Source organism: Mus pahari, chromosome 1, assembly GCF_900095145.1.
Source record: "Mus pahari chromosome 1, PAHARI_EIJ_v1.1, whole genome shotgun sequence".
Lineage (NCBI taxonomy): Eukaryota > Metazoa > Chordata > Mammalia > Rodentia > Muridae > Mus > Mus pahari.
The window spans coordinates 355,743-374,638 of NC_034590.1; the positions used below are offsets into that span (position 1 = coordinate 355,743).

The 18,896-nt window shown below is 47.5% G+C and overlaps 1 protein-coding gene across 1 annotated transcript in view; it reads right to left on the reverse strand.

Annotated features, from left to right (window-relative positions):
• Positions 1-17,543, reverse strand: part of Sptbn4 (spectrin beta, non-erythrocytic 4) — a 97,824-nt gene extending 80,281 nt beyond the window's left edge. Inside the window, exons 1-4 of the mRNA XM_021190187.1 lie at positions 17,413-17,543; positions 13,369-13,555; positions 5,363-5,514; positions 4,287-4,460 (exon numbers count right to left, since the gene is read on the reverse strand). Of these exons, the coding sequence (XP_021045846.1) occupies positions 4,287-4,460; positions 5,363-5,514; positions 13,369-13,555; positions 17,413-17,541 (642 nt within the window). The 5' untranslated portion in view covers positions 17,542-17,543. The remainder of the gene's footprint in view (positions 1-4,286; positions 4,461-5,362; positions 5,515-13,368; positions 13,556-17,412) is intronic.
• Positions 17,544-18,896: the final 1,353 nt, after the last annotated feature.

Consider the following 18,896-nt stretch of genomic DNA (forward strand, 5'->3'; position numbering starts at 1 on the left):
CCCCATGCCTGGAACATCTTTCTCCCATATCCTAAAAAGATAAAACTCCTCCTTCGGGTGTTTATACAAATATCACTTTCTGTGATCTCAGCACTTGGAAGGCTGAGGCAGGAGAATCACAGTTCCAGGCCAACCTGAATTACAGAATGAAACCCTATCTCAAACAACAACAAGTCTTCTTTTAATGTATATGTGCGCGCATCTGTGTTTGTGTATAAACATGCATGTGAGTGCAATACCTGTAAAGGCCAGAAGGGGGCAAAAGGTCTCCTAGAGCTGGGGTTACAGGTAGCTGTGAGGGGAAGGTGTGAGGTATGTGCTGGGATTAGAGGAGTGCACGGTCTCACCCAAGTACATTTTCTTTAAGCAGAGCAAACAGAGTTACTATGGAAAAGTGAGCAGAGGGTATAGGGGGGACCTCCCAAGAATGGAAGGGGCCCCAAGGGAGGAGTGCCTAAACAATTTTTCATGTATATATGTATGTATGTGTGTATCTTCAAATGTGCACACGTGTCTGCACCTTTTTATGACTGTATTGTATGTCTCTATCAGGAGTTTTTCTCTATCAAGTTCCAAGTTCTTTTTTGAGACTGAGACTCTCATTAAACCTAAAATCCATGAATTTGGATTAAACTATATGGTTAGCAAGCCCTAGGGCCCCCTGTTTTCATACCCTGCAATAAAGCTTCTAATGGCTTAGACTCTAGATTAGACGCTAGAGTCTGTCCTCAGGAGGGTATCTGAGGACTGGATCCTGGCTCAGGAACGAGCTTTGAAGGAGGCTGGAGGGATAGCTCAGCCATTAAGAGTGCAGACAACTCTTACTGAGGGTCAAAGTTCAGGTCCCAGCATGCATTTCAGGTAGCTCACCACTGCCTGTAACTGCAGCTCCATGGAGATTCAACACCTCTAGTCTCTAAGAGAACCTGCATTTACACACACGTACCCATACAGCCACATAATTTTAATAATAAATATAATAGGACAAGAGTGATGGCTCAGCTGTTAAGAGTACTTGTTGAAGTTTGGAGCTGAGATGGAAGGAAGGACCATCCAGAGACTGCCCCACCTGGGGATCCATTCCATAAACAGCCACCAAACCCAGACACTATTGCATATGCCAGCAAGATTTTGCTGACAGAACCCTGATATAGCTGTCTCTTGTGAGGCTATGCCAGTGCCTGGCAAACACAGAAGTGGATGCTCATAGTCATCTATAGGATGGAACACGGGGCCCCCAATGGAGGAGCTAGAGAAAGTGCTCAAGGAGCTGAAGGGTCTGCAACCCTATAGGTGGAACAACAACAGGAACTAAGCAGCAACCCCAGAGCTCATGTCTCTAGCTGCATATGTAGCAGAGGATGGTCTAGTCGGCCATCATTGGGAGGAGAGGCCCTTGGTCTTGCGAAAATTATATGCCCCAGTACAGGGGAATGCCAGCACCAGGAAGCAGGAGTGGGTGGGTTGGGGAGTAGGGCAGGGGGAGGGTATAGGAGACTTTGGGAATATCATTGGAAATGTAAATGAGGAAAATATCTAATAAAAAATTGTTTTGGGGAAAGAAAAAAAAAAGAGCACTTGTTGCTCTTGCAAAGGTCCTGGTTTTGATTCCCAACATCCACATGGTAGCTCACAGCCACACATATACAGTTCATATAATACATATAAATTTGTATACATATATATTGTATACATATATACATTTACATATGTATCCATATACACAGAATGAGTAAATCTAAGATAAATGTTAATAAACACAATAAAAACTTTTAAAGAACTGGCTTTGGGGGCTGGAGAGATGGCTCAGCGGTTAAGAGCACTGACTGCTCTTCCAAAGGTCCTGAGTTCAATTCCCAGCAACCACATGGTGGCTCACAACCATCTGTAATGAGATCTGACGCCCTCTTCTGGTGTGTCTGAAGACAGCAACAGTGTGCTCACATACAATAAACAAACAAACAAACTGGCTTTGGCATGTGGATTCCAACGAAGAGATGCAAGACCCAAGAAGGTATCCATATTGCTGTGGGGCCCCAGCATTTACTTATTTGCCTGTTTCACAGCCACATTTACTTATTTGGTGACAATGACATTCACATTTGTCTCCAGCCCCTGTCTGTTCCCAGAGCTCTATACCTAAATCCGGTGATGTTCTAGATGTGTCCCCCCAATCCATGTCCTAGACCTGTAACTACAATATCCCAACCTGCCTTCAGAGATTTCCCCAGCTACCTCCCCAAGCCCACCATCCCTCCCTCGACCTCCCTGTCCTCAGGCCACAGCCCTGCGCCTCCAGCTCAGCATCTCTGCCTGCCCCCATCCGTCCCCCATTGCTTGGCCACCACCTCCTGAGTGTCTTTCCTATCTGCCTTCTTTTTTTGATGTTAGCTTTTTGTTTTGTTTTGTTTTGATTTTAGTTTTCTCCCTATCTACCTCCTCTTCCCATATCCTACCCTGGTCCTGATCTGGCTTTCCCCCCTTTTTTTTTTTAAGATTTATTTATTTTATATATGTGAGTATACTGTAACTCTATTCAGACACACCAGAGAGGGCATCGGATTCCATTACAGATGGTTGTGAACCACCATGTGGGTGCTGGGAATTGAACTCAGGACCTCTGGAAGGGCAGTCAGTGCTCTTAACTGCTGAGCCATCTCTCCAGCCCCTGTCCCCCACTTTCATAACACTGAAGATGGGACCTGCACATGCTGGGTAAGTGTCCTACCACTGATTGATGTAAAGTGAATCAAATAAACAAATAAATAAATTATTGGAGGTAGAAAAATCTCTAAACTGCGTGTGGTGGCACACACCTGTGATGTCTGTGCCTGAGGTGGGGGTAAAGGGCGTCAGGAGTTCAAGGTCATCCTCAACTATCTGAGGGGTTGAAGGCCAGCTTAAGCTATGAGTGACCCTGTCTCAAAGAAACAAAAAAGGAAAAAGAAATAAAGAAAAAGAAAAAAAATCTGTAGTCTGTCTCCATACCGGACAAAATAAACTCAAATTTGCCAACCTCGGGCCTTCCAGTCCTGCTAATCCCTCTGAGGTCATCTCCTGCCTCCTCTTGCTCGACCCTGGTCCCTAATCTCAGTGTTCGTTGGTACTTCCAGCATGCAAAGCCAGTCCCACCTCATTATCTTTGCAACTTCTGCCCCCTTCTCCTGGGGTTGAACTCGGGACTGACCAAAATCTCAAGGAAGCTAATGTGACACTTTATATCCCTTAGCTGCTTTAAAACGATCTTCTTTCCTGCATAGCCTCCTTTGTCCCTGTAAAGCCTTAAAAACAAAATTCTCCTCTTTAGCCCTGGACCTCCCCCACCAAGGACCTATGAGCAGGTGAGCTTTCCTCTGCCTATAAAGGCTCCTTTCTTCTATGTGCCTGCTGTATCTCTGTCTTTGTTTATTGTCAGTCTCCCTTATCACACTGTGAGCTTCATCAAAGCCAGAAGTTTGTCTGTTCATTTCCTTAGCAGAGCAAGACTGCCAGATCTGAGCCAAAGCTCCAGCACCCAGCTCTGTGTATCCCAGAAAATTAAGCCCATCGTGCTGGTGCTGGTAGAAATGAATGCCTGCCTGGAAGGCTGAGGTCGCAAGGATCACAGAGTCTGAAGCGATCCTGTGATCCTCTCTCAAAACTCAAAACTCAGAGGCAGAGGCAGATGGATCTCTGGTTCTCTGCGTTCAAGGTCAGCCTGGTCTACTGAGTGAGTTCCAGGACCGTCAGGACTACTCAAAGAAACCCTGTCTCAGACAACAGTAACAGCAGCAACAACAGAAGTTTGGGCTGCTGAGATGATGTATCAGGTAGAGGCTCCTGCTGTTAAGCCTGAGGACCCCAAGAGGACCCCAAACCTATACTGTGGGAGAACAGAACCAAATCCTGAAAGTTGTCCTTTGTCATCCACACGAGTGCTCTAGCATACATGCACCCCCCTTCCCAGTCCGAGCCCCCCCCCACACACATACACACACAAAGTATAATCTTTAGAAATCCACCTGTTTCCTCATTGGTAAAGTGAGCAAACTAATTCTATGTAATTTAAGGGTTCTGTGTGTATTAAATGTCAGCGTTTAGAATAGTGCGGAAGTGTAAGCAGGGTAGATGCGGTTACAGCAGAGAGGGAGATCATAATTATATTTTAACATCCCCACCACCTGCTTACAGAGTTCCTGGAACATGGGAGGAAAATCTGGGGGAGGAAGAAGTGAGGGGGAACGCCCTCCTAATGCTCCCCACCCCGCAGTGGGCAGTGGGCATGCAGGGGTCATCGGGGGGGTCACCTGGAAGCGCAGGATGATGGTCCAGACCAGCCCCAGTGTCAGTCGGTGGTTCCCATCCACGATGTCATGTGACCCCACGTTCTCCAGGTGCACACGCTGCTCCTTCAGGAACTGCAGAGCCTTGTCCACATTCTCCAGCGAGTGGATCCGCATGCGACCACGAGTGGGCCTCGGCTAGGGCAGCAGGGGCATTGAGTGATGGGACCTGGCCAAGAGCAAGGAGCCCTCGGCTCTGCCTCTCTCATGGCCAAGGCCCTTCAATCTCATCCAAGACTCAGGACCCAATCCTATCATCTCTGCGGGTTCAGGACCAGACTGGGCTACAGAGTGAGTGTCAAGCTAGCCCGAGCTACAGGGTAAAATATGGCCTCACGTTCCCCTCCCTCCATGAGCCCTTACTTATTTTCACTACTTGTTCTTTCAAGGAAGATCTCTTCACTGTTTACTCAAGTTCTTTACTTGACTACGCCCATCATCGTGAAGCCCCGCCCCCTCCTTTCCTCTTCCCTGCTGGTAACTCAGTTCCTGACCCTGGCTTTGTTTCTACAAAGCTGAGCCCTCACGACTCTGGGAGTTTCTGAGTTCTCCTCCTTCAGTCACACTGTTTGAGATGTGGTCCATCGGACCCAAAAACATAGCCTCAGCCAAAACAAGATAATCTCATACAATTCTGCCTTTGCCCCGAGACACCCATGACCTAACCCTACCAACCTAGACTGCCCCACAGCTGCAATTCACTGCATCACTCTGTCAACTGACTCCCCGCATCCAAGTTCTTCCTGCTTTACAGCCGCGCACCTTTCCACCCCCTAACCTAGCTGGCCCTTCTAAGCTCTTCACTACACTGCCATTCCACCCCTCCCTAACCCTCGCCCCTGCATGAGTCCCACCTCTTCCCAAACGCCCTGCCTCTCCAGTGGGGCTCTACCGCTTCTGTAAGAGCCCGCCTCTTCAACTAGACCCCGCCCCCACAAAACTGAATAAAGGGACCTCTTACACACAGTTACGCTCTCTACCTCTCCCTCAGCAAGGCCCTTGATTAGCCCTTATTCCCCCAGCCTTCAAGGCCCTCTCACCAGCTGCTCCCCCGACAGCACTTCCAGGAGCCGGGTGAGCACAAACCCATCTCGAAGGTCTGCATACAGGTCTCCAATGTGGCAGCCCACGCGGGCAAGGTGCGAATTCACCCACTTGGTGAAGGTTTTCTTCTGCACAGCCTCTCGCTCATCTGGAAGAAACAAGGACTGAGCCCAGTCTTCCCTCGAGTCCCTTATCTGCTTCTAGGGTCCCCCACGACCCTCCAATCTTCTGCTGGTCGAAGACTTGGCCCAGGTACCTCCTCCTGCCCGGATGCCTCCCACTATCTGATGCTACATGCCTAGTGACGACATTGTTCTTTCCAGTTTTTCTTAGATACCATTCCCACGGGAACCCTTCCTAGCTTGCTGTCCTAACTGACGTCATTCATTCATCCTTGCAATATTTGAGTAACAACTCTACTGTTATCGTAGTGGCCCAGAAGTCTCACTAGTAAGTGAAGCCCATACACACATGGACATTAATGGAGCCTGGCCGGGGTTAAGGATGAGTAGGGCTAGGGAGAGAACTGCATTCTAGGGCTTTCACCGGCCCTGTATGGTGGGTCCATCAAAGAGGGCTAGAAGAATCGAGCCTCAGCAAGATTGAAGAAGCAGGGACGAGGCTGGACCAAGGCAGAAGCTGTAAAAGCCAGGAGGGGAAGGTGTATTGGGGAGTTGTTTTGGGGTTCAAAATAAGACTGCAGCGGCTAGAGAATTAGCTCAGGGGTAGAGCATTTGCTGAGTCAAAATACAGTGGCAACTGTAGGAGGTGCATGAGAAAACACAGGGGAGACCACGAGGCACCGGAAGACAGGAAGGTTCAGAGGCACCTCTTCATCAATATCCACAGACACAGCTCCCAGGTCCCTGGATGTGCAGGGGGAGAAAGTCCACTGTCTGCTTCACTTGCTCACAGCAAAATCTTTAAGGATCTGTCCGTGTTCACGTGCATGTGTGTGTATGTGTGCGAGCATGTATGCACATGCATAGTACGATTCTAGCTAACTATCTCCCTCCTTATTTTAAGTATTTTTAAACTTTTTTTTTTATTGACGGTGCATATACTATGGATTAGAGGACAAGTTCCTTCCACTGTGTGTCTGGGGATCAAAATCAGGTCATGCGGCTTTTGTAGCAAGCACCATTACCCACGAAACATTTCTCCACCCCTCTCCTTGTCCCTTCCCTCCATTCCTTCTTTCTTCCTTTTTGTGAGGGGTGGGGAGGAGGGGACCATGAGTGCTGGGACACGTGTGCCACACACTGCCTGTAGAGAATTCATAGACAATCTGTGGGAGTCAGAACTTTTCCTCCACGAAGTGAGATTTGAATCCCAGATGTTGAACTCAGGTTTACATCACACATCTGACCACTAAGCCATCTCTTTGACCTTGTTTTCTTTCTCTCTCTCTCTCTCTCTCTCTCTCTCTCTCTCTCTCTCTCTCTTTCTCTCTTTCTTTCTTTCTTTCCTTCTTTCTTATTTTTTTTTAAACTTGTTGTCACATGTATTACAAGTTGGCTTTGAACTTGCTTTGAGGTTGGCCTTAAATTCTCACTCCTCACGCCTCTCAAATCCAGGAATGACAAGAAGCATGAACACTATGCCTAGATGCTTTTCTTTTTCTTCATGTAGCATCTTATAATCTGAGCTATACTTTAAATATCTTATATTCACTAATTTATTCACTTGTTGACATAGATTCTTACTTTATAGCATGGGCTAGCCTTGAACTCACCATCCTTCTGCCTCAGCCTTCCCAGATCAGGATCACAAGCATGGACCACTTGCCTAGCTTAAAACTAAAAGGTTTTAAAACTTGAATTTGCAGGCTGGTGTGATGGTCTGTACCTCAACGTGGGATGCAAAGTGAAAGGGTTAGAAGTTGAAGGCCAGACTTGGCTGTGAAAGGTAATCTCAGCCTCACTCTACCAACCAAAAAACAGTGGCCTTTAATCCCAGCTCTTGGCAGGCAGAGGCAGGAGGATCTCTATGACTTAGAGATCAGCCTGGTCTACAGAGCAAGTTCTAGGACAGTCAGGGATATGGAGAGAGACTGTCTCAAAACAAGCAAACAAACAAAACAATATAAATTAATTAATTAAGTGGAACAGAAAAATGATGTGATCTAATAAAATGTATACTATAATGTAATCATTATTTCTGTAATTTTCCACTTGATATTCTGGATCATGGACATCAAGAAAGAGAAACACCACATACAGTGAGAGCATGATGCCGTTAGGCATAAAGTCCCTGAGTAATACAGTATGAAGAAATCTGCACATTTAATTTTTAAAACTAATTATTTTTCAATTTTATGTATACTCTGCTTTGGCTACATGTATGTATGTGTACCATGTGCATATCTGGTGCCTTTTGAGATCAAAAGAGGGAATAGGACCCCTGGAACTGGAGTTATAGACTGTTGGGAGCTGTCATATGGATGCTGGGAATCAAACCCAGGCCCTTGGGATGGCCAACCGAGGCTCTTAACCACTGAAGCACTTCTCCGTCCCTGTGTGTGGTTTTCTGAGACAAGGTCTCACTCTGAGACTGATACTGTCAAGGGAATCCTCTTGCCCTGCTTCCCAAGTGTCCTGTGCTCATTATAAATACAGTGATTGATCACTTCCTGTTTGTTCCATTGTTTTAAGTTCCAATGAGTCTGCATTTCATAACTAAAAGCCTAAAAAAAGAAAAAAGAAAGAAAGAAAAAAAGGAAATTGTATTTTGTCGTTCCCAATCCTTCCCTAACTCCTACAAGCTAGAGAGCCACGGGCCGCTCTACCACTGAGCCATGCTTCTAGTCCCTCACTGGGGGATTTTAAGCAGGTGCACTACTGAGCTACCCCCCAGCCATCTTTTTACTTTTGGTTTTGAAACAATCACAATAAGTTGTGCAGGTTGACTTTGAACTAACTTTGCTACCCAGGCAAGGTTTGAGCTTCCTGTGCGCCGGCCTTAGCTTCCGGAGCGCCGTTACCACTTCCGGAGCGCTGTTACCGCTTGCCTGTACTAGTACTCTCTCATCAAAGATTTGTTTTTCTTCTCGCTCTGTTGTTGTTGTTGTTGTTGTTTGATTTTGTGTTTGTTTGTTTGTTTGAAAGAGGGTCATAGATCGACCTGCTTCGGCCTCCCTGTTGGTGTAATGAGCGGCATGTACCTCCACATGCAGCCCGTTTTGTTTTGTTTTCCTCTTGTTTTGTTGTGTTTTTGAGATCCTGGAACTCTCTTTGTAGACCAGACTGGCCTCAAACTTACAGATCTGCCTGCTTCCGCCTCCCAAGTGCTGGGCTTAAAGGTGTGCACCACCGCTCCGGCTTTCCTCTTCTTTTTTATATCTATTTCTTTTAATGTAACTGTTATACCTGTGTTGAGTTTAAGTGCACTGCATGTGTGCCTGATGCCTGCAGAGACCAGAAGAGGGTGCCAGATTCCCTGAACCTGGAGTTACAGTGTGATGGGAAGTGAACATGAGTCCTCTACAAAAGCTTAAAGTAGGGCTGGTGAGATGGCTCAGTGGGTAAGAGCACCTGACTGCTCTTCAAATCCCAGCAACCACATGGTGGCTCACAAATAAATCTTTAAAAAAAAAAAAAAAAAAAAGCTTAAAGTATGCTAAACAGCTGAGCCATCTCTCCAGCCCATTTGTAACACAGCATCTCCTATAGCTCAGGACTGCCCTAAACTTGCTATGGAGCCAAGGATGACCTTGAATCCTAATCCTCCTGCCTCTATTTCCCAATGGATGGAATTCCAGGCCTGGACTACCAGACTTCATTCAAAGATGTCATGAGTAAGACTTTAACAGTTGTCTTTGTGAGCCCATACCCGAGCTTGGTTATATCCTATTCTTCCCCTAGCATCTCTAAGCCCTTACATTCCCCATGCTTTGAAATCTATGCTAAAGGGTTTGAGGGGGAGGGCAATCTGAAAGTGTTTGCCCACACACACATGCACACATGCACAGAGACCCGAATTTGGTGCATCAGAACCTATGTTTAAAAGTTAGGCCCTTATTCGGGAGGCAGAGGCAAGGGGATCTCAGAGTTCAAGGCCAGCCTGGTCTACAGGGCTTGCCGGTCAGCCAGTCTAGCCAAACTGACAAGCTCCAGGATCATTGAGAGATTATCTATTTTAAAAGAAAAAAAAAAAATGACACCAAGAGCAAGTTAGGAAGACTTGCAATGTCAACCTCTGGCCCCCACCTGCAGATCAAAGTTTTGTTCAGACAGGGTCTCATGTGGACCAGGCTGTCCTCTAAGTAGCCAAGATGACCTTGCTCTCTTCATCCTCCTGCCTAGACTACCCACGTGCTGAGAGTGCTGAGGTATAGACACAGGCCTGCCTGTAATCTTTCACACAGTCCTGATGGGGATGGAAAATGGTTTTAAAAAGAAAACAACAACAACAACAACAAAGAAAATGGACCATTTCCATTAAATCAGATATACACTGCTATAGCTTGATTCTGAAACGTCTCCTAGTTTTTTAACACAAGGTCCCCCAGTTAGTGAACTTTTTCCTTTCCTTCCTTCCTTTTATTTTGTTTTGGTTTTGGTTTTGGTTTTTTGGGTTTGTTTTTTTTGTTTTTTTTTTTTGTTGTTGTTGTTTTTTTTTTTTTTTTTTTTTTTGAGGTAGGATTTCTCTGTATAGCCCTGGCTGTCCTGGAACTCACTCTGTAGACCAGGCTGGCCTCGAACTCAGAAATGCTTCTGCCTTTGCTTCCCAAGTTCTGGGATTAAAGGTGTGTGCCACCACGCCCGGCTTCCTTCCTTTTTGTTGTTATTGTTGTTTTCTTTTTGTTTTTTTTGTTTGTTTGTTTCCTTGTTGTTTCTAATTGTCCTCTTTTGAAGGCTGCAGGATCAGGCTAGTATAAAGAGATGGTTATGTGTGGAGTGGAAGATTAACCAGCTCCTACTTGCTCCATCTGTTTCTGATCTATCAAGATGTAAGGATTCCCTACCTCACATGCCCCTGCCACAAACTTCACCACAGCTTTCCTACCACTGAGAACCCAGAAATGTGTATGCTCCACCAAAAACTGTGCTAGAAGCTGACAGAATCCCCATCTGCAACAGTCCCAACGTAAAGCAACTCAAAAGCATGGCAATGGTAAACGGCTGGGCTGCAGTATGTCTACACTGTGGACTATTAGACAGCAAGCTGCAGTATGTCTACACTGTGGACTATTAGATGGCAAGCTGCAGTATGTCTACACTGTGGACTGTTAGACAGCTGAGCTGCAGTATGTCTACACTGTAGACTGTTAGACAGCTGGGCTGCAGTATGTCTACANTGTCTACACTGTAGACTGTTAGACAGCTGGGCTGCAGTATGTCTACACTGTGGACTGTTAGACAGCTGGGCTGCAGTATGTCTACACTGTGGACTATTAGACGGCAAGGAAAGAGACTGTGAGGACAGGGTATTGTGGCTGAAACTCACATGCTTCATACTGAGTGAATAAGCCAAAGACATATGAGAGTGCAGGGCACCAGGCACAGTGACAATGTCTGTCATCCTAGTAGTCGGGAAGCTGAGCAGAAACACTGAGAGTTTGAGAGCAGCCTAAGCCACAAAGCGAGACACTGTTATTAGGTATGTGGTGACACACATCTGCAATCCCAGTACTCAGGAGACTGACATGGGATATAAATGAGATCTTGTATTAGTAATAATAATAATAATAATTTTTTGAAAGAAAGAAAGGAAAGGAAACAGCTCTGGTGAGATAGCTTGGTGGGTAAAGGCATTTGCTTGTGCAAGTCTGGTGACCTGAGTTCAATCCCTGGGATCCAGTTAGAAGTGGAAGGACAGACTAACTCAACAGAGTTGTCTTCTGACTTCCACACGCCACGCATGCCATGGCAAGAGCACCCACGCATGTACCTCATGTGCACACACAGTGCAAAACAAGCAGAGAAAAATGGCTGGAGAGAAGGCTCCGTGGTTACTACCATTCGCTTATACAATACCAGGACCTGAAGTTTGGATGCCAGCACATATATAACAAGCCAGGCATCCCATCCAGGCCTGTGACCCCAGCTCTGAGATGACCAGAAACGACAGGATTACTAGAGTTTTTGGCTTCAAGACTAGCTCGGAAAAGACTAGCCCGGGGTCAAGGAGACACGCTCCCTCAAAGACGATAGAGGAGGGCTGCCAGACACCCTCTTCTGGTCTCTAGGGGTACTGCATACACACTGCACACAAACCGACCTGCAGGCAAAACATGCACGTGCATAAACTTGTTTTGATTTGAGGGGTTTGGGTTGTTGTTTTGTTTTGTTTGAGCCAGGGTTTCCCTGTGTAGCCCCAGCAGTCCTTGAACTCTCCAACTCAGAGATCTGCTTGCTTCTGTCTCTGAGTGCTGGAATGAAAGGTGTGTAGTACTACCTACCACCTAGCACACATAAACTTTTTTATATTTAAAATTAAATTACACACAGTGTTGTAGAGGACTCTCCTGAGAGAAAAACAGCCACCATTCTTGGGAGTTGAGTTGTGTCAAACTTGAAAAGGTCAACACAGCTCTGATTGCTGACATTCCTCACAGGAGGGGCAGGGAGCATCCTGAGACCCCCTTATCTGATTATCCAGCTGTTCCATACCACAAAATGAATGCAACTCTGCCATAATTGTACATTGCTGCTACGGGGGCTAGAGTCCAGGGAAGACTGAGGCAGGGACATCATCGATAGGAAAGCTGTCATCCCTGCAGGGTAAAGCCCTTCTAGTGGGGCTTTGGGAAGGGAGAACCCACACTGCTGTGAGACCCCTCATCTATGCTCTCTACATAAGCACCTTCACTGGTGCCCAAAGGCGAATTTTGGTGGCAACATACCTTGGCTTGTCATTGAGACCTTAGGAAGGAGCGACAGACATTGTTTACACCTTCCTCGTGGAAGAACATTTAGACACACACACACACACACACACACACAAACACCCCAAAGTCTTGAGCCAGCAAGATGGTTTAGTGTATAAAGATGCCTGCCACCAACTCAGGTAACCTGATTTAATCTCTGGAATCCACATGATGGTGCTGTCCCATGTGCAGACAGACAGACAGACAAACACACTAATTAATTGGTTAATTAATTAATATAATGAAAACAAAGAGTCTGGAGAGCTGACTCAGTGGTTGAGAGCACACGTGCACAGACCCACAGGCACCAAACACATGCCTGCACATAATTTCAGATAATAAATTATATTTTAAATGGAAACACTATTTTTTCAAAAGTACTAAAATCCAGCCATTTGACCCTTCAGGGCAAGCTTCATAGCTTCTACAGTCAAGACAGGAGGAATGATACAAATTTCTGGGCTGTACTGTAAGAGCTTGCCTCAAGAGGAGAAAGTGAGGGCTGGAATGTGGTGTCTCAGGTCTTTGCAAGCATTTAGTCAGGAGCAGAGGCAGGCAGTTCTCTGAGTCAGATGGCAATCTTGGTCTGGGACAGCAAACTCCAGAAGAGTCAGCGCTCATAGAAAGATTACTGTCTTTAAAAAATAAAAAATCAAGGCCAGGCAGTGGTGGCGCAGGCCTTTAATCCCAGCACTTGGGAGACAGAGGCAGGCAGATTTCTGAGTTCGAGACCAGCCTGGCCTACAGAGTGAGTTCCAGGACAGCCAGGGCTACACAGAGAAACCCTGTCTCGAAAAACCAAAAATAAAAGAAAAAAAGAAAGTTGTGCCTCGCCCAGCAGTCCCGAGTCCCATCTCAGTATTTTAATTCAAATCAGTCAGAACTAGGTAGAATTTAAAGCATGGTGCACTGGCCACACTTGGGAGTGTTCACTGGCCACGTAGATGAGCAGCAGCCCCATTAGACACCAGATACAGAACAGTCTCATCTCAGTGGGAAGTTCACTGGTAGAGCTAGTCAAGGAACTCCAGTGCTGGGTCAACTCCTTCTGTCTCCCAGCCATCGAGAGGTACAGGTGCGCTCTCGTGGCCCCATGTCCCGTCCACCATCCCAGGCCTGTTTTCCAGGTACCTGCTAAAGCCTTGATCCGAGAGCACTCAAAGAGCGAAGCGGCAGCGTTGGCAGCTGCCGGAGGCTCCCGATCCCAGCCCCGATCTGGGCTCTCCCAGCGGGCTGAGGGGTTGTTATTGTTGGAGGCTGCTGGGCCCTCCATGTTGTCCACTTCCCCTGGTACTTGTGCCATTGGGGAAGGCAGGGCCTGGAAGGGAGAGGAAGATTAGTGCGGGGAAACAGGCTGAGCTCAGAGGACCCAATTCTCACAGTGAGCGCCCAGATATTCTGTGCCCTGTCTCAGTCTGACTAAAAGCCAATTGTGATGGGGCAAAGCCTGTGCTCCCATAGTTGAGAGGCTGAGGCAAGAAGATCACGAATTTCAGGCTAACCTAGGCTACTTTTAGCTAAATTTTGTCTCAAAAAAAAAAAAAAAATCAAATAATAGGGACTAAGGACACCGCTCAGTGGGTAATGTGCTTTTCTCAGAAGCATAGGACTTGAATTCAATCCCCAGTGCCCACATAAAAGCCAACAGTAGAGTGGTGCATGCTTGTAATCCCAGCACTAGGGAAGTGGAAACAGGCAGATCCTGGGGCTCACTAGCCAGGCAGCCTAATCTGGGAGCTTCCAGTCAAGAAAAGGGCGTGTCTCACAAACAACGTGTACATCACCTGAAGGATGACACCCAAGGTTGATTTCTAGCCTTCGAAGGCATCTATGCACCTGTGCACCTATACACACACTGTATATAATGATAATGATAAGAAGAAGAAGAAGAAGAAGAAGAAGAAGAAGAAGAAGAAGAAGAAGAAGAAGAAGAAGAAGAAGAAGAAGACAGACTAGGCATGGTGGCACACACCTTTAATCCCAGCCACTTAGAAAGAAGAGGCAGGCAAGTCTTTGTGAATTGGAGGCGTCTAACATACATAGCAAGTTTCATGCCAACTAGACCATTGACCTAGTCTCAATCATCATCATCATCATCATCATCATCATCATCATCATCATTATCATCATCATCATCATCATCTGGGACTGTCAGTAAAATGCTTACAGCACAAATATGAGGCCCTGAGTTCAGATCCCTGGCACCCATGTAAAAAGTGGGGCACAGTGGTATACATCTGTAAAGCTAGCTAGTAATGCCCAGGACAGAGACACATGGGTCCTAGGAGCTTACTGGTCAGACAGTGAGGCGGGTTCTACGAGAGACCCTATCTTTTTTTTTTTTTTTAAGATTTATTTATTATATATTATATTCTGTAGTTGTCTTCAGACATACCAGAAGAGGGTGTCAGATCTTGTTATGAATGGTTGTGAGCCACCATGTGGTTGCTGGGATTTGAACCTCAGGACCTTTGGAAGAGCAGTCTGTGCTCTTACCCACTGAGCCAGAGAGACCCTATCTTTAAAAATAAATAAGCTAGAGAGGGACGGAGGAACACACCCAGCTGTAGATGTCTGACTTGTGCATGTGCATTTGCATACAAACTTTCATGCACACACACACACACACACACACACACACACACACACAGCTGGGCCTGGTGGATGATGATCCTCTACTTGGGAGGCAGAGGCAGGAGGATGAGGATGAGTACAAGCCTCAAGTACACAGTAAGTTCAAGACCCAACTAGGCTACAGGAGACCCTGCTTCTTTTTTCTTTCTCACCCCCTGCCAGAGTTTCTCTGGGTAGCCCTGGCTGTCCTGGAACTCACTATGTAGAGCAGGTTGGCCTTGAACTCACAGAAATCTGCCTGCCTCTGCTTCCCTAGTTTTCTTTCAAAAAAAAAAGAAAAAAGAAAAAGAAAAACGTGTGTGTGTGAGAGAGAGAGACAGAGACAGAGACAGAGAGAGAGAGAGACAGAGAGACAGAGAGAGAGAGACAGAGAGACAGAGAGAGACAGAGAGAGAGACAGATGGTTTAGTGGTTAAGAACATTTATTGCTTTTGCAGAGGACTCAAGTTCAGTTCCCAGCACCCACGAGGGAGCTAAAACCTGTAATTTCAGTGAGCTCCTGCACACACAAGGTTCACATAAACTCAAGCAAGCAAACACACATAACATAAATAAAATAAATCATAGTACCAAATGATGAATAAATCTTTTTTTAAAAAGTTAAGCCGCTAAAATAATAACCTTCAGCCTGGCCACTTCAGAGAGCAGCTGTAATGATCCCGTGTTAGAGCCAGCTACAGTCCACCAAACAGTCACAGTATTCTTTGGTGAACACTAACACAGAGCTTCACAGAGCTCCGCAACACAGCAGTAATGACAAGAGTGACCATATCTGAGCCCTTGCTTTGCTCAGAATTTTGTATGCATCCATGTGTTTAACTCCTTAGTGATCAGTTATCATTGGCCCATTTTATAGATGTGAACACTGAGGCATGGAGGAATCCACCCACTTGCATGACTTATACAGCTAATTCAGCATCTGGGACACAAATTGAGCTTATTACTGTCCTCGAACGTTCACCCCTGCAATCACCACCTTTTGCTGTGTAATCCTTTTGTTCTCCATCGTCCTAGGGATGAAATGTCTATGGGTACCTAGGGGTATGTCTTTCTCTTTGACCCTGGCTTCTAACATGGGACTTGCTTTGACCAGCAGAGTTGAGTGGGAGGAAATGGCTGGCCAGTCCTGAGCCTTAAAAAAGGAGATTGCTTGGGCTAAGTGTGATGCTAGACTAGAGTAGGTCCAGGACCACAAACTCTCCAGCCAAAGCCAGCTGCAGCAACTAATGATGCCCCACCACCACCACTATAACAACTCTAAAACTTGAGTATGCCCAGTTGAGGCCTGAAAAACTGAACAATCAGGTCTAACTTAAGTTATTAAACTCTTGACTTTACAGCTAAGTAAATGCTTAGCATTTTAAGATAGTAAGTTGGGAGGGGTACTTTGTTACGCAGCAGCATTCCCGTACCAATAGCTGCCTGATGTACTGTCTGCCTCCTGAACCCTGATATATCATAAATACCTATTTTAGGAGGTAGGTGACATCAAGTATGTCTCCAACACAACCCCCACATACACACCCCAGTCCTACTTCTAAGACTGTAAAAATAGAATAATACACTTCTTTTCAAAAGACCCAGACAGCCTCAAACTCAGGAGAGTTTAAGATGCTAAGTAGGTGGTAGATTGTGGCCAACGGTAGATTATTCCTTTAGGTGGGCACCCTAAAACCACTGCTCTTCTTCTCTTCTTTCATAGAAAGCTGTGAGTGACCACATGGCTACCTACGACTACCTGTGTGACCTCAGCCAAGTCACTTGCCCTGTCTGGTCTTCATCTGTGAAAATCCTAAGGACATCTGGAGATGAAATGAGTTGCTCACTCAGCAACCATGGAATCTGGTACACCAAGCCTCTCAGTCCACAGCTCTCCTTATTCTCTTCTTCTCATAGTGTCTGAATCCCATCCAGAGCCTCACACAGCCATGTGCTCCACCCCTGACACACACAGCCAGCCAGCTTTGAGTTTTACCTCTCTGGTCTCATATCTTAGCAAGTCGGGTCTGGTCAAGAGTCAAAAAGAGATGGGTTCAATGCTTTATTCTGGCGGTGTGGAAGTCGGTGTCTCTGTGCTTTGATTTCCTTTCCTATTAATGGGTGGTCACAACGGTATCCCCAAATGGAGGATACTTGGGTCAGAGGAGGCGCTTAGCACTTGGTGAGCTCTCTGCGGGCCCAGCTTGCAGCTCTGGCCTTTCCAGGGTGCATAGGAAAAGGGGTCCTGCGGGCTCCAGCAAGAGCCGGTGGGGAGCTGAGCTGCGAGTGGGATCCGAGGCTTTAACCCTTCCAAAGCCTAGCCTCTCTGCCCCAGTGGTCCAGTCACCGTGCGGAGGAGGGGGGCCTGGGAAGGACAAGGCCTTGGGGTGACCCACGCCTGGTTCAGAGGCTGAGCTAGGTGAGGGTGAGGGGGTTCATTGGATCGTAAGCCTCTATCCGGCTAAACAGACCCGCGGGCTCCGGTCCGCCAGCTTGCGGGGGAGGATGATGGGTCAGGTGGGGAGATGCTGGGGAGGGGCCGCCGTCCGCACCGCCGCTCACCTGGGCGCCGGCCGCCGATGCGGTCCCGGATGCTCGCCGCACAGCACCGCCCTCCCTGCGGGCGTTCGTCGCCGGGCCGGGCCCGGTTCTGTTCGGCCCCACCGGCCCGCTGCTCGGCCAGATCCGCATGCGCCGCCGCCGCCGCGCCTCCCCCCACGCGCCGCAGCCGCTCCGCACGCCCCCGGGACCCCTCCCGCACGCCGCCCCGCCGCCCGCGCTGTCACACACCGGGCCACGCGTGTGATGCACAGCCGCGCTCGCGAGCGCTCGAGGCAGCGTCACACACTCCCACACTGCCACTCATACACCGGGCCCCTGGCAACGTCACACACACTCTCTCCACATGCATACTCTCATGGTGTCACTCCTTCGTACGGGGTCAGTCAGGGTCAAACCTTCTAACTGTCTGTCACACGCAGTCACTTGCAATGTTTTCCTCTCTGGAATGTGTCCTGCAGGGTCATTCACTGTGACACACTCAGATATAGCCACCACTAACAGTGATACTCAGATATCACCAGTAGTCACCAATACAGTAAATAGCGCCCTGCAGGCCACCACCACAATAAGGATCACATGAAATCACTTGAACAGTGTCCCAGGATGGAATAGTGCTCTGCAGGACCACACACTGTAACACATTCACATACAGCCACCACTTCCAATGACACATACAGTCAGACATGTCACACACCTCCAAGGTGTCACGGAGTGTCTATGCTCACACAACACAAAGTTCACAATTGCATAGTCTTACATTCTTAAAATGTCACACCAGTAGCCTAGGCACAAAAGATGACACACCCTGTGTTGCTACACACCCATACATCAGGGTCTCAACAAGACACAAAAGGAATCTCAGTAAATGTCACATACAGTCACACATAAATGGGATCATATTATCACACACCCATGTGGCGTCCCAAACCTCCCTAATCCGAAAGTATCACACTCCATTACAGCTTACCTCACACTCGTACCATATCACACAGGCTGAGTACCCCTCACAGTATCACCCCACGGACGCCAAATAACATGAACGATCTCTATACACAACTCACATTGCAACACAAGGAGTGAAACAGGGTGTCGCCCACAACCATGCTGTCCCTTGTGGTCACTGAGGGTCACACAGGCACAGAATCACCCCACACACCCCTCTTGCTTGTTGGGAGGACGCTTTGGTAGAGGACCATCTCAGAGCCTAAGTGTCTGTAAGGGGGCGTGAGCGAAGAGAGCACGGTGGGCGTAACGCCCCTGCCGGCCCCGCCCTGCTCAGCCCCGCCCACTAAGGGTGGCTGTCTCTAGTACGCTGAGCACTGAGTGACAAACTACCCTAGCACCGCCCCCTCCCTTCCCTAGAAGGAGGAGTGGCTTCTTCTAAGCGCCTATCGGAGAAGGGGGTCTGGTAATGCAATTTGACTCCTCCTCCGCCTATTCGCGCTCTTTCCAGGGGGAGGCGTAATCGCCTCGGTCCCGCCCTT